The following is a 15,752-nucleotide window of genomic DNA, read 5'->3' as shown; positions in this document are numbered from 1 at the left end:
CTGAAAAAGGAGAAGCAGGCAGACCCAGGCCCTGCAGGCAGAGGAAAACAGGCAGGAGCAAGAGGCCAAGCCCTGGGTCCAGGGCGGACTCCCTCCACCACCCCCCTGCCCTCCTCAGCTCGGGTCTGCTTCCCCTGACATGGGCAGACGAAGTTTGACTTCGCGGGGGGCTGGCAAAGAAGACAAAGCTGGGGGTGAAATGGCTTCAGGAAGGTCCAAGAATAAATAAACAGAAGAGAGAACATCATGGTTGCCCGACTCTCTGACACTGAGTGAGGACTGTGCAGTGTACATTAGGACCTGATGGGGCTTTAGAGATTGTGCAGGCCAACACTCTCACTTCCCAGAGAGGGAAAGAAAGAGGGCAAGGGGCTATGTCATGGTCACCCAGCAGGTCAGTGGTACAGCCAGGCCAGACCAGACCAGTGCAGGGGGAAACCCAAGAAGTGGATCCCAAAAGCAGGTACTAAGTACCTCTGTGTGAGGTCACTGGTCCAGGTCTTTTTGTGTGTGTGTGTGCGGTACACAGGCCTCTCACTGTTGTGGCCTCTCCCGTTACGGAGCACAGGCTCTGGACGCGCAGGCTCAGCGGCCATGGCTCACCGGCCCAGCCGCTCCGCAGCATGTGGGATCTTCCCGGACCGGGGCACGAACCCGTGTCCCCTGCATCGGCAGGCGGACTCTCAACCACTGCGCCACCAGGGAATCCCTGGTCCAGGTCTTGAAGGGATGGAAAAGTGAATAAAACCTGGCTCTCACTTTAAGGAGTTTAAGGTACAGCCCACAGGTGCTGTTTTTTTAATTGAAAAGTACACTACTTGCAGACGCGACAGTAATTCAAAGAGCCCCTGAAAGCATGAAACCAGAAGCTTCTCACTCATCCAACTCCCTAGACCTTCCCTAGACTCAACCCCTTTTAACAGTTTCTTGTGTTCCCCTTCCAGAAATTCTCTGCTGGTTATTAATTCTATTGCTCAGTATCTTGCCACCAAGCTGCTTATTACTCAGATCTATCCAGAGCCCGGTGGGCTGCACGCTGGCTGGAAACTCCTGCCCCATGAAGTGACAGAAGCGAGGGTCCACAGAACAGAGGACATTGGCTTTGAGGTCAGATGGACCTGGGTTCAAACTCTGACTCCCTCAGTGACCGGCAGGGAGAGCCAGGGACACGTCGCAGCCTGGGCAAGCCTTGGCTATGCCTCTGAAATAAGAGGATAAAGAATATGGACGGGGAAGAGGCCGTGTGAGATGAGCAGTGCTGTGTGTGAAGCAGGGAGCACATGGCGGGTGCTCCCACAGTGGTCGGGATTCACACTGCTTGCTCCCAGGCTAGTCTGCAGCCTCCCTCTGGCACAAGCATTTCGGTGTCTGATACCACCTGTGTCCTCCCCTCGTCTGCCACAGTCCACTGTCTCCCAGATGCAGTCCCGGTCCCATCTCTTATCCCGACTCTCCCAACCACAGGCTCTTCTCTTTCTCCGCCCTCTGAACTTTTGTAAACTAACACTTTACTATGTGCCGGGAGTTGTTCTAGGTGGCCTACGTTTGCTAATTCGCCTAACCCTCATGACAAACCTATGAGGTGGTTACTGTTTTTATCCCCATTATATAGACTAGTCAACTGAGGCCCAGCAGTATTAAATAACTTGTCTGAAGGCACAGAACATGGGAGTGGCTGAGCTGGGACTCGAGCCAGGCAACTGGGCTCCAGAATCCATGTTCTCAAGCAATGCTCTCCGCTGCTGCTCCCCAGCACTTCCACTGCCACAGGCCAGCGGGGGGACAGCAAATGCAGGACCCGGCAGGGCACAGGGAAAGATCCAAAAATCCCATAGCCCCCCAGAGACCCGAGCCGGCGGCCAACTCCAGCCCTGCTGCAGGTTAGAGGGCAGAAGCTGCCTGTTCCACCTTTGGGCCCCCGTGAAGACAAGCCCCCCCAAATCACTTGTAGATAGCAACTGTTGACTCTGCAGATTCTAAGAAATGATTTCGTACTGTACGGGGGACAGGAGCCGGCGACCTTGGAAGAGCACCGGCTTCATCTTCCAGGCGGTCGGGTGCCCTGCCCTGTCCCTTCTTTAGTTGCTCCCGAGTCCCTCTGAGGCTTTCTCAAAGCACGCTCCGCTGGGAGGGCGGGCGGGGCGGGCAGAGGCTCGGCTCCCAGGTGAGCGGCCTGGGATGTGGACCTGCCCAGACAAAGGCCTCCAGTCAGGCCGAGGCAGGGGGCCGCCGCTCTGCAGGCTCAGCAGCTGTGCGCCAGGCGGGAGGCTGGACGTGAGGGCCGCGAGGCCGGCCCTCCGCCTCCGCAGCCAGCATGCCCCTTTCCCCGCGCCTGGGGCCCTGGGGCAGCTATTTTTAGCTCTTGACACCTGGGTATTTTGCAGCCGCAGGATGTCCGGTTTGGAGTCTCTTTCTGGGAATCCCACATGGGGCAGTTGTAAACAGCCCCACGCAGCGGCGGCCCGAGCTGGGAGCCGGCACCCCCCCTTTCTGCTGTTTGAGATGAATCAAACAGGAAGCAGACGTAACCATGGCAGCGGCAGCTTGCGCTCCCTGGGGGTGGGAAAGCGTCCTCCCTGGCTCCTTGTCCCTGCCCCAAGTCCATTCCATTTTGTGGCCTCTCCTCACAGATGGCAGGGGGAGCTGGGCCGTTCTGAGTTGTGAGCGGCTGGCAGTTCCTGGGACTGGCGCTCCCTGGAGAGCCTCCCTGCCCTCTGGCAAAGAAAACCAGAAGTCCCTCCAAGCCCGGCCCGCCCCCGCTCCCGGGGCCTCTCGGACCACCACTCGGCCTTCCCTGGCTGCCCTCTGTGAAGGTGGGAAAGGGTGGGCAGAGCCACTTGCTCAGGGGCCCAGGGCGTGCAACATCCCTGAGCAGGCAGGTTCCTCCAGTCCCACGCCCAGACCCCTGGTCCAGCCTGCCCTAGGGTTTCCCAGGTCCCGAAAGGCCTCAGAAACCCCAGTTCCCACTTACCCTCACTCCCCTGTTCCCGGAGCACCAATCCCTGAAACAGGAAGTTCAGCATGATGTCTAACCACCATCTTTCCTATCATAAGCAAAACAGCCCGAGCAGTCAAGATGGGGCCCCCATCTGTAACACGGGGAGAAGAGTCGAGTTTCTATCAGCTTCTGCCTTTGTCTCTCCCCCTCCCCCACCCCCTGGTGCCCCACTTAGACCAGCTGCTCCCTCTTAGCCGCCCGCCAGCCCCAGCCAGTCTTTCTCAAGGGCCAGCGCTTGCCCCAACAGGAAGCACAGTCACCGCCCCGGGGCTGTCTCGGAGCCGCTCCTTTCTCCCCTCTGAGGTCTCCTGTTCATGCCCTCGCCCTCACTGATCCCTCAGCTTCTGGAGACCCTGCTTCCCTGCGCACCCCACCTCTGCCTCCCGCCGGTTCTGCCTCTCCCAGATGTGCCTTCCTGGCTCCCCTCACCTGTGCCACCCACGAGGCCACTCAGCCCACTCCCGAGACTGCCAGGGAAAAGCTTAAGCTATGATATTAATGTCCATCGTTATTATTTTATTATTAGCAGTAACTAGTAGTATTAGTATGATCAACAACCACGTGCTGAATGCTTACTGGGTGCTGGTTACTGTGCTGAGTGTCTGACTTGTACTATCTCCTTTGGTCCTCACAACCACCCCATGAGGTCGATACTGCTACCATCCTCACGTTACCAAGGAAGGAAACTGAGGCTCAGAGAGGTTAAGAAACTTGCCGAGGTCACACAGGTGGCAAGTGGGGCTTCTGGGACTCCAGAACCTAAGCTATAATCACTACACTGGTGTTTACAACTAGTCCCACCCACCGAGGTGAGGTAAGGCCACCAAGGGGTCACACGGGACACAGTGCGGTCCCAACATCTGAAGGCCTGGGCGTGACTCACATGTTCTCACAGTGCCGGTACTCCATCCAGAAAACAACAACAAAAATAAAAACTGAATCATATCTGCCCGTGTCCCTCACATGCTTCTTCATGTCCAGGAGGCACTCCCCGACCCCATCCTCACTTCCTTTTTCATCTTACGGCCCCATCCTCACTCCCTTTTTCATCTTACGTTTTCCCTGCTTTTTAAATGTACATATTACCATTTTATCATTTCCTGTAAGCTGCCCCCAGCAGGGTATAACTAAACGAGCAAACCCCCAGGTGCCAGGGAGCATCAATGCTGTGTGAAAGCCCTCTGGAAACTGTCAAGCCCTGTCTAAAATGCACGTTGCATAACCAGAGCAAGACCCCACCCCCACCCCCCAGCGGCTACTTGGGAGTGAACCGAATCCCCCAGGGAGGGGATGGGTGCGCGCTCTCTCTCTCTCTCTCTCTCTCTCTCTTCTCTCTCCCTCTCTTGCCCAGGCCTCACACACCCGGGCAGGCCGCGGGCAAGGATGGAGGTGCCCACAAGTGCAAAAGGGAGCACCCATCTTCAGGGCAGGCTCCTGGGAACTAGGAACAACACCAAACAGCCATCAGCACCCTTGGACCTGGGGCAGGGAGAGACAGAGGCCACAGCGAGACCCTGGCCTGCTCCATGGCCTGGGGCATCACGGATATGAGTCCGTGAATAGCAACAAGCTATGAATGCTGGCACTCACAGGGATGCCACATTAATATTCATGACAGTGAATACCAGATCCCCATCCCCGTGATGCCCCAGAATCCCACTCATTTTGCCTGTTATTTTTGGAAGATGGCAGAACTCTGTCGGGCAGATTCTCCAGGTGACACGATTCCCTTTTGTGGCCAGGGCTGCCCTTGAGACTCACTCAGCTGGGGTTTTTCCAGACCACAGATCCAGCCAGGGTGCTTAACACAGCTTTCAGGGAATTCAAAAGCCAGATGCACAGTCCTGGGTACAGATTTGGACAAACCAGCTGTGAAGGACAATTTCTAGCCAACTGCGAATGCGATGAGATGAAAATTTACTGCACTGGAAGGTGGAGATCACTGACTGAAAAAAATGGCATACGTGGTATGGCCTCATTTTGGTAAGAAGCACGATGTATAAACGCATGTCAGGAGACGGGAAGGTGTACACTGAGGTACCGTGGCAGTGATCTCCCACTGCTGGGATTGGGATGTTTCTTATTCTTTCATTTTTGCTCCTCTGTGTTGTCTGATTGCCTACGATGCACAGGAACTGCCTCTGTAATAATAAAACAGAACTGATATGTGTATGTGCACCCACACGATATCAAGACGGCACTGCCAATGGGCGGCAAAGTCAGGATGCGACCTCTGGTTCCCGTGAGAACTGGGACATAGGGCTTTCACTGATTCCACGTATTATATTCTTGGACCCCATATCCTCTGGAGTTCTGCATTATCTACAGCTCAGCATCCTCCGCTTCTCCCGAATCACACAGAGGGCCTAGCACAGGCCTGGGCACAAAGTCAGGACTGACTTAATGGATGCCTGTAGGCTGAATAATGATCATTTCCTGAAAGAAATGCCTGCTGCCTCTTCCAGGGCCACTGTGCTGGGAATACAGACTGCTGACATCACTGACCTTCTCATCCCTCCTCTGCCTCACGCTCCTCTTAAAAGCTGCCAGGGAGGGGGCTAAAAGAAAGGTCACCCCAACAGATGCTGGCAAGGTACTTACTCCACAGCAGGGCCATCAGGGCCAGTCCCATCCCAGACCCTCCCCGGGGCCAGCTGGCAGCGAGGCCCTCAGGTTCCCCCGCATCCTGCCTCACTGGGAGAGGCCAGGGGTGGGGGAGTGAAAGAGAGAAGGGGTCCACCCTGCGACTTCTGGCTATAGACTCCTGCCGTTCCAGGCCCTTATGGGTGGAGGAATCTGGAACAGTGAATTTGGCCTGGTTTTTCCTGTGAACTGGGGCCGAGCCCAGTTTCTGTTCTTCATGTCTTTAACATTCCCTATCCCTGACCTTCAAAAATATGAACAATAACATCAATAACAGTGATAATATTCTGTGTGTACTGACTTCATACCAGACACGGTGCTAACCTTACTTACTTTAATCTTGAGAACAACTCCAGGAGCTTGAAACTATGATTATTTTCATATTACAGAGATGGAGAAACTGAGGCACAGAGAGCCGTGTGCCCAAGGTTACACTCAGTGGTTTGCAGGAGAAACGGGGACACTGCCACATTCCTCCCTCTGTGTCCTCACTCGGAAGGCCCTTCTGCCAAGCTCTGCAATGGGCACAGGAGAGTCGAGGGTGACCATTCTCATCTGTAGGGTGCATTAGAATCCACTGAGAGTTAACACGCGCATGTGAGCAAATCCCCACGTGAAAGACGAGGAAATCAAGTCTCAGAGCCCGTGGCAGCCTCGCAGGAGGTCCCAGAGCCATTCAGCTGGGATTCAAACCCAGGTCTTTGGTATGAGAACGGCAAGCTTCTTCCCCTCTATCACACAATCTCCTTGGCCCAACTCTCAAGATGGCTCTGAAGGCCTGGAAGGGAGATGCACAGCCTCTAGCACTCCGGAGATGAAGCCTGCGCCCAGCCCCTCGCCCGGTGGGGGTGGGGTGCTGTGCCAGCACCTCATCAGCGACTCCACCGACTCCACCGTGACTCACTCCTGGGACCCAGGGGAAACACAGCCCTGAGCTGCGGGCAAACACGGCCTGCCGCCTGCCCCGCCTCCAGCTCCCCGCCTCCACATTTGCTAACCGAAACCCGGCTGTTGCTATTTTTAACCCTCCAGCTCCCCCTGGCCTGGGGCTCCCCCCTTCACCCCACCCCCACCCCCTGCCCCAACCGGGTGCTACCAGCCCGTCATTCTGAGAGCAGTTCCACAACTTGAACGCCCAGGAGGGCGCAGCGGATGCCCGTGCAGGTTTGTGGGGCGAGCAAAACAAGACAGTTACGGCCCCGTCGCCGAATTCCCCCACCCCGACGCTTTCCGAACCTGTGGCTCCCCGCCTGCCCCGCTTCTCCCTGTCATCCTGGCAGCGGGGGAGGGAGGAATGGGACTTCCAGGGCTGGGGGGGGGGGGCCGCTGCAGGAGCCAGAGTTGGCCTCCTCGGGGTGCAAGAGAGCTGAGCTGCACTCCCGAAGAGAGATGGGGTCCCCCTCATTCCCTCCAGGGCACCAGGCTCGCCCTGAAAGCCCAGGGTCTCTGCCCACCAGGGTTTCCAATCCCTGCAGGCAACATGGGGAAAAAAGGAAGTGGCTGGTGAAGGGGTGGGGATGGAGAGTTTAGCCCAGGGCCCTCCTCATGGGATGTCCCCTCCCCATCCTGGGCAGAAGGCCTGGGAGACACAGGAGCCCAGGGGGTGACTGCACCCAGCAGCCTAAAGGAGGCCAGGGTTGAAAGACTCCAGGCAGCGGGTTGGAGGGTGGGAGGCCTGACGGGGCCTCTTCTCTCACGTGAGGGCTCCTCTGATATTCAGCTCTCTGAGCAAAGGGCCCGACCATCCTGCAGCCGCCAGCTCTGGGGCCCCAGGGAAGAGCTACCACGAGAAGAGCCGGGAGGTGAGAGGGTCTCAAGGCTGCTTGCTGATGTGAAAGTGAACCTCCTGAGACGGGGGTGAAGAGGTGGGGCTGCCAGGGGACCGGGGGGGGGGCACTGCCTTCTAGCTGTCATCTGCTGCCCCCACCCAACACCTCCCAAGCCCCCCGCTCAGAGGCTCACCCAGTTTGAGGAGCAGATTCCAAGGGCCCAGGAGCAGCTCTGGAGCGCCCAGCCAAAGATCTCCTCTGCTCCCTCTCTCCTGCCCCAGCCCCCCGCTCGGCCAGCCTCGGCCCTCCCTTTGCCCTGTCCTCGCTGGCCCCTGCCCCAGCCCTTCTTTCTGGTGTGTCCTCTCTTCCAGGGCCCAGCTCCTCTCTAAGCCTTGACCCCCCCCCCCCGGTGATTCCTGAGCCAGGTAAATAAATCCCAGTGGCCACAGAGGCAGCCAGGCTAGACCAAGAGAGGAGGGACTTGGCACTGGAGTTGTAGGGTGGGGAGATGGGAGGAAGGGAACGAGGTGGGAGGAAGGTGAGGCAGGAGGGTCAGGAATGGGCTGGCACTTGAGAGAGGCTGCCGCCTTCCCAACCCCTGACATGTCGACAGGGCCCTGGACTCGGCCCCACGACGGGGAAGAGGCTGCTCCCCCAGGCGCCGAAGCAGGCTGGGTCCAGCCCTGTCCAGCTCTCCCTCCTCCTCGCCCCTTCTGCCAGCCTCTGGGGATGGCTCGAGCAGCCGAGACCCTGCTGTTCCCTGCCAGGCAAAAGGCTGGAGATGGCGCTCCAGTCCCCTGCCAGCACTCAGCCCAGGTCTCTCACCTGGACCCAGGCGGTTGCCAAGAATGGCTCAGAAGCTCTGAGGGCTCACTTCTAGTCTGGGGGGGTGAGAGCAGGCATCGATGTCACTTCTCAAGCAGGCCTCCCCTGGCCGCCCTGTCTAGTTAGTGCCACCTTGTTATTCTCTATCGCTGCACCTGGTTCATTTCCTTCTTAGGGTTTAGCGCAATGGGTAACTAGGTGTATATACTCATTTCTTTACTTGCCTACTTGTCTTACTGTCTCCTCCACTAGAGTGGAAGTTCCCTGAGGGCAGATGCCCTGCCTCTGTGTTCACTGTGTATCTGTGCCTGGGACCTGGCACCCAGCAAGGCTCAGTAAGCATCCAGTGAGTAACTAAACAGCTGAATGCCTGGCTCAGTAAAGGGGGCCTTCTGGTTGCCAACCTCACTTTTAGGACTGACGAGCAACAGTTCCAGGATTTCCCCAGGGAGGAGGAAGCAGGATATAACAGGAAGAGCAAGGTCGGGAAGCCCGGGACCCCAGGGAAAAGGTCAAGGCCCAGTAAGCATCCGCACCAGTCCCATGTGGTCCACGGCATCACGCTGAGTGTGGACATGTACACCGCAGGGGACGCATGGGTGGGTCCTGGATTGGTCTTGAAAGGCTTGAATTTTGTCCTGGTTCTTCCTCTTAATATCCCTGTGTCCTTGGACAAACCACATACCTTCTGTGGGTCTCAGTTTCCTCAAAAGAAAATATGAAGAGATTGGCAGTCCTCAAACACGGCTTTGCACCGGCTCACTGAAGCGCATGTCAAACTCCAGATTCCTAGGCCCAACCCCTGCGGACTCTGAGTCTATCTGAAATGGGGCCTGAAGATCTTTATTTTTAATACATTCCCAGGTGACTCTAAAGCAAATGCTCCGGGAACCGGCATTTGAGGAGGGATGAAAATGCTTTCCAGCAGATACCTGGACTTCCATTAAAAAAGCCACTCCTGGGCTCCCCTGGTGGCGCAGTGGTTGAGAGTCCGCCTGCCGATGCAGGGGACACGGGTTCGTGCCCCGGTCCGGGAAGATCCCACATGCCGCGGAGCGGCTGGGCCCGTGAGCCATGGCCGCTGAGCCTGCGCGTCCGGAGCCTGTGCTCCGCAACGGGAGAGGCCACGACAGTGAGAGGCCCACATACCACAAAAAAAAAAAAAAAAAAAAAGCCACTCCTGCACAGGCATACATCCCCCCAAAACGTGTCCACACACCCCACGCAGAGCCACGAATTGCAACGGTGCACAGCTCTACAGACGACACACATCTGCACTACACGTGTGCGTGTTCCCCAGACACCCAACAGAGAGCCACCACGTGGATCGCCACCTCTACATACACAGCCCAGGGGCACACATGCAGGCCCACCACCACATACCCAGTGTGCACACACACCCATCACATGCTGACCCACACTAAACAGACACTATCCTGAATTTATTTTGCCTCTGGGAACTGGTCCAGGACCAAAGGAGCTATGCTCTGCTGATGAAAACATCCCTCCCGCCTCTGCCACCCCCCACCCCTTGCCCCAGGCAGCATGCTGTCCAGCTCCCCCTTCGAAGGGGGAGAGCTGCTGGAGGACAGTGGGGAGATCGGATGAGGGGAGGCACAGAGCCCTCCCCAAAGTCCAGCAGGCCCTCTCTTTCCCGTCCCCCCGGGGAGGTGCAAAAGGGCCTCCACCCAGCCCAGCCCCCCACCCCGACCCCCAGTGCTCGCTCAACCCACTTGCCTAGATTCCCAAGCCCTGGGCCTAGGCGCCAAAATGGCAAAGGAGGTGGCCAGATTGAGGGACTCCTCCTAATACTCAGACCTCTAAGGAAAGGGCTGTCTGGGGGCATTTTCCTGCATCTCGAAAGCCTGGGTCCCCCAGGGAAGGTTGCCACAGAAACAGGGGGAAATATCACAGGGAAACACAATACCCGGTAGGGTCACCTGCTGACCAGGCTTCCTGCTGTGTTGCCCACCCGCCATCTCATTGCCTTCTTGGCCTCCTCCTCTGGCCTTAGCCTAGGCCTCCTCACCAATGCTCTCCTTCCTGCCTCCCCTGGGTGAGGGAAAGCAGCCTTATGCAGAAACTCTGCCCCTTTTGGTTCCAAACAACAACATCAGGGATGGCCCAAAGCTGAGTCCCCCGCTTCTAATCCTACCAGCATCCCCACCACAGGAAATCAAAGCTTCCTGCCCCAGAGGAAGTGCCCCATCTAGTGAACAAATCCAACACATAAACGCACAGTCCCAGAGCCTTGGGGAGGACAGAGGCCAGCTCCCACGCCTTACCCCGGCCCTGTTTCCAGCAATACCCCACACCCCACTACAGGCCCCAGTCTCAACGCCGACTGAGGACAGGTCAGGGCCGAGGCGTGAAGGGGGCATGGGCAGGACCTGAGCCAGGCCAGGGGAGAAGAAGGCCAGGAGAATGGGCATGGGCAGAGTTAGAAGGTCTGGTCCCAGCCCTGCTCAGCCTGCCATTCCCTGGCTGGGTGACCCTGGGCCTTGCATTAGCTCATCTTCTCTCAGACCCCTGCCAACTTCAAAATTACTGGCTCTTAAAATGAAAGGTCAGGAGAAGGAAGACAAAGAGATGCCAGGGGTTACGCAGGCTTTGGCCTTGGGCAAGGACGCCTGCAGCTACAGGAGGGTCCCCGCTCGTACGCCCATCACACATGCGTTTCTCACTTCCAAGGGCTTCATATCCGAATTGAGGAGAGGATGGACGAAGAGAAAGTTCCAACTCTCATTCCCAGACCAGGATGAAAGCTGGGGTCCATTATTCCTGAAGGAAGTGGTCGGCATAAGAGCCCCCACCGATCCATCTCCTCCTCTGTGGTCATTTTACTGATGGGGAAACTGAGCTCCAGCATAAAAGCGGAGCGACCAGTTTAGATTCTTGGAATAGTCAGTGCAAGACCTGAATGCAACCTTCTCAGCCTCAGGATCACAGCTTAAGACTTGGTGGCCAGAGAGACACCCATCCCTGGGCTCAAGCTAAGGAACACAGAGACCTCGGGAGAACACTTCCCGGGGCCATTCCAGATGTTATACCAAGAAGCAGCTGTAAGCCTGGCCAAGCCAGGGATGAGAACCATCAGGGGACTAAAGGCAGGGGAGGAGTCCCAGCAGGTCCAGGACCTGGTTCCAGTCCAGGTTCACTGGGAAGAACACAGCAAGACTGCTTTGTGCCTTAGTTTCCCCAGAAGTGACTCCACAGAGGAGGAAACTTACTTATTAATTCAGGTGGGTAGAGGAAACAGAGAGCAGAGTAGGGAGGCTGAGATGCTGAGCAAGGAGGAGCTAAGAGATGTGTAGTAGAGGCTGGAGAAGGAGCTTCCGAGAGGGCTGGTATGAGGACAGGAGTGTGTGGCAGGCTAAACCCCTTGGAGGACCTGGCCTGTGGGGTGCTATGGGGGAGAAAAGGGCCACCGAGGTGGCCCATTGGGAGGTAGGAAACTGAGTCACATTCTCTTTGCTTTCAGCCCAGTGGCTGGGCAGGGGTCTTAGGAAGGTTCCCGTGGATCCAGGTGCAAGTCCAGGGAACAGGCTGATGAATCCAGATGTTGAGTCCCCAGCAGGGCCACTGAAACTAGCAGGCAAAGCTGGGCCTCAAGCAGATGTTGAATGAGGGTGTGGGGAGGGATGGGCAGCAGCAAGACAGCCAGTGTCCAGATGCAGGGGGAGGCCTCTGGGGTATGCAGGACAGCCAGCAGGGACGGGGAATGGCCTGGACTTGGTGGGAGGAGCACCAGTGGCTGGCAAGGTCAGATCCGAATGGGTAGCCTGGGCAGCGGGAGGGAAGGAAATGGGGGTAGGGGGAGCTGGGCGGCCTGCAAGCCCCAGAGGTCGGTCTCTCTCTCTTTCTCTCTCTCTCAGCCCACAGGCCTAGAAACTCTGGGCGTCAGGGCCCAGCCCAGCTGCCAGATTTGCCGCCTGCTCTTACTCCCCAGGACCAACAGACCGCAGGCTTGGGGGGCACACATCCTGTCCCCCACCACTCACTACACAGCCTGCGGTCACCATCTTCCCGCGCCCCTCCAGCACCTCCGCAGCTCACTCGGGCACAGGTGTCTCTTCACCCTGATGGGTGAGCAAAGGTGGGGGGCGGGGGCGGTGCTGAGAGAAACCTCGCTGTCAGAGACCCTCCCTCCCAGGGATCACACTCTCCCCAGCGGAGGGGTCGGAGTACGGTCCGGCCGGGATTCGCGGGATGGGGGCGCTGATGTCCGGGGCTAAGAGCCCGGCCCCAACTCAATGGGTCCTGCCCTTTGCCCTGCGCTTCCCAACCTTCCGCTCCGGAGCACCGCCCCCTCCCGGGGCCGCGGCAGCCGTCCCTCACTCCCGGGTCCCCCGGTCCGTTCTCCCCGCAAACGGGGGTGATGGGACGCCGGGCCCGCGCACCGGCGGCCCGGGGCCTCCAACTCCCTCCCTCGGGCCTGTCGCTGCCCCGCGGCTGGCGGATGTGGGCGCCCCGCTGGAGGCCCGAACCCTCCGGCCCCGGAACCAGCCCGGGCCGGGAGCCTGCCAGAGCCCCGCGGAGACGGGCGGGGCGGGCACGGGCGGGGGGGGCGCACGCCGGGCCGGGCCCGCGGGGCCGCCCGGAGCCCGAGCCGGAGCCCGAGCCGGAGCCCGAGACCGGGCGGGCGGCGCTGGGTGCCGCGCGCAGGGCGGGGCGGGCGGGGGGCGACAGCCCAGTACTCACCAGCGCCGGGGCTGTGCATCCAGGGGCCGGGGCCCTCAGAGCGGGGGGCTCATGGCGGGGCGGGGGGCTGGGGCGCCGGCCTCACATCCCCCCGGTCGCCGGAGGCTGCGGAGCGACTGTGAGACGGCGAGAGGAAGGGAGGGGGCCGGGAGGGGGAGGGCCCTGGCAGCCCGGCCGGCCGGGTAGGATGACAATGGAAGGAAATGCTTTATCTGAGTCTGAGAGCGGGCCAAGGGGGAGGGGAGGGAGGGGGCCGGCGCTCGCGGCCCGGGGACACACCACCTCGCAGACACGGCGCGGCGCCCGGGCTGGCGGGCGGCGGACACCCCGCGCGGCCGGCTCGCGGGGAGGCAGCGCCGAACCCGGAACGTAGGACGCGGCCCCGACCCGCCCGCGGATGCCGCGCTGCCGCCCAGCCCCGGCCGCCGCGCGGCGCAGCGACCCGCGCACAATTCCCGGAAACTCAGATACCTGAGCGCACGCACCCTCGCAGACACCACGTACGCGAGCACACATCCATGTTTACCCGGGGCAGACTCGTTCACACAGACACTCTGCAGGGGAGGACCCCCGCGCTCACAAGCACACATCCATACGGCCCACCAGCCAACAGTTACACAGGGGGACGGCGGGACACGCGTGGAGCCCCCCGTCCCGGCGAGGAGTCCCAGACAGACACCCCCGCCCCCCGCCCCAAGCACGACTTGCCTGAGGAAAGTTCCAGGATCTGATTTGAATCACTGCCCAGCCCTCCCCCTCTGCCACCTCCTCCCCCCCCCCGCCCCGACCTCGCCAGCTGAGGGGAATCGAAGGGTCCAGCCTGTTCCTATTAAAAGAAAAAGGGGGGTGGCGGTGGTGCGGATTTTGAAAGTTCTCTTTTTTTAAACAAATTTCTCAAGGGATTTCCTTCCCTCCTCTCCTCTTCCTCTCTTCCTCCCATTCCTCTCCCCCCACCACCCTCCCCCCTACTTTCCCCCTCCCGGTCCCTATGAGTCAAACTTCAGCAATGTGCCCAGTGTCTCCCAGTGCATTACAGCGGATCACAGAAATGTTCCAGTCTGTGAGTCGGAATGCAGCCGCCTCCAGCCCTCCCTCAGCTAATAAACTCAGCTCCGGGCTGGCTTTACGCAGCAGCCCTCCCTGCCCCCCCTCCCTTTTAGCGGGACCAGAAGGTCAGAGTCAGGGGTCAGGGGCTGAGGACCTCGCCATTGTGCTTCCCGGCCTAGTCTATGAGCCCTGTCGCCTTTGGCAATCTGCTGGGTCGGAGGCACAGCGGCTCCCGGGAAGGGGAGAGGTCTGCAACGGAAACGCTGGGCTCTCCTGCGCTGGGGGCCTCGCTGCTAGAAGGCAAGAGCGCAGCTTCCCTCCGTCCCCATCCTGCCTCCCTCGGTCCTGCAAAGCCAGAGTCCCGGATTCTACAGAAGAAGAAGAAGAAATTGAGGCTGAGCCAGCGGCGGAGCCATGACAAATTAGAAGCAAGAGTCCCAGTGGCCTAGGGGGGCTTGGCCGTGCCAAGGTCCAATATGACCATAGACTCCTTGCTCCCGCCAGACCGGCTCCGGCCTCACCACCTGTCGCTCCCGCTTCCTACTTCAGGCCTTTTCCTGGTCCCAGCGCTCACTCAGCAGGCAGGTCCAACCCCTCTGCGCTTGTTCACTTATCCTCACAGACCCCTTTCCTGGCATCCAAAGTCTCCTACAGCATGGCGCCGCACTACACGCATCTCTCTCTCTCTTCCCACCCCTTCAGCTGTTCTGCTCAGTACCTCCTGGTACTTAGTGCTCACTGATGTTAGTTGCTATGATTACTGTTATTATTTCAGCCATACTGGGCTACTGGCTGCTCCCCATCGTGTCCTCATGCTTTCCCACTCCCCTACTTTGGCTCAGCGCATTCCCTCCCAGCCCCTTCCTCCTCCTGTTGAAATCTGTCCAATCCTCAACGTCTATATCACCTTCTCCAGGAACCTTTCCCTGATTCCCATAGCCAGAGAGATTCTTTCCTTCCCTCGAAGGACCCCACTCCAGCACCTTGTCAATCTTTCCCTGTACTTTGACCGTCACCCACTGTATACTTGTCTCAACTCTCTCCTCCTTCCCAAGAACGTTCAAGAGTGGACATCCCCTGAGCCCAGCTATGGCCTTAGTCATGGGTGCATTCCTTGTAGTGTCTTGCTGAGTACCTTGCACAGAATTCAGACTCCCTCTGAGTTATTTGTTAAATTGGAACAGATGTTCATGGCCTTCAAGGACCATCCCCCAGCTGGACACTCCCAATATACCTTTTTTCCCTATGACTCCCCATACTGACTCTGAAAGACACATGTTCTTCCACCTCAGGTGTGTTTTTCCCAGCACCGCCCCCCCACTTCCTAATTGAATCCCTCTCCTTGCCCACAGCCTCCAGGAAAATGGCTTGGTTGCTTCAGACTCGCAGCCTCTCCCCTGCTTTTTTTCTCCTTTAGCCTCACAATGCCCCCTCCTGACACCCCCCCCCCAGGACTCCCGTAGTTATTTCTGGACTGAAATCAGGCCCTTGTTTGCTCATGTCTATCATGTGCATCATTCATGGATTTGTTTGTGAGTTTTCTTTTTCTTTTTGACCTAATCACTGAGTTCCAGGAGGTTTGAGCACAAAGGGTATCTCCTCCTGCCTCTGCGTGTCCCCACATTACCCAGCACGTGGCTTTCTACACACACCAGAGCTCCCTGCCCCCGAAGTCTAGGCAGAGAGAAAGACAGCAGGTGAGTCCTCCAACCAGGAAGCTGGACTGTGCCCCTCCTTCTCTTGCCCCTTTACTTACCATCCCCCCATCC

General features: G+C 58.6%; 1 protein-coding gene across 7 annotated transcripts in view; it reads right to left on the bottom strand.

Annotated features, from left to right (window-relative positions):
- Positions 1 to 13,487, bottom strand: part of HDAC7 (histone deacetylase 7) — a 38,965-nt gene extending 25,478 nt beyond the window's left edge. For 5 of the 7 annotated variants that reach the window (XM_030835287.3, XM_060307082.2, XM_060307083.2 and 2 more), the window contains exon 1: positions 2,972 to 3,038. In XM_030835287.3, coding sequence (XP_030691147.2) covers positions 2,972 to 3,023 — 52 coding nt within the window. In that variant the 5' untranslated portion in view covers positions 3,024 to 3,038. Of the gene's footprint in view, positions 1 to 2,971; positions 3,039 to 12,936; positions 13,068 to 13,407 lie in introns of those variants that run through there. The other 2 variants (XM_060307080.2, XM_060307081.2) reach the window with 2 other exon arrangements.
- Between the last annotated feature and the right edge of the window lie 2,265 nt (positions 13,488 to 15,752).

This window comes from Globicephala melas, chromosome 10 (assembly GCF_963455315.2).
Source record: "Globicephala melas chromosome 10, mGloMel1.2, whole genome shotgun sequence".
Taxonomy (NCBI): Eukaryota; Metazoa; Chordata; class Mammalia; order Artiodactyla; family Delphinidae; genus Globicephala; species Globicephala melas.
This window is presented reverse-complemented; position numbering and strand designations above follow the sequence as displayed.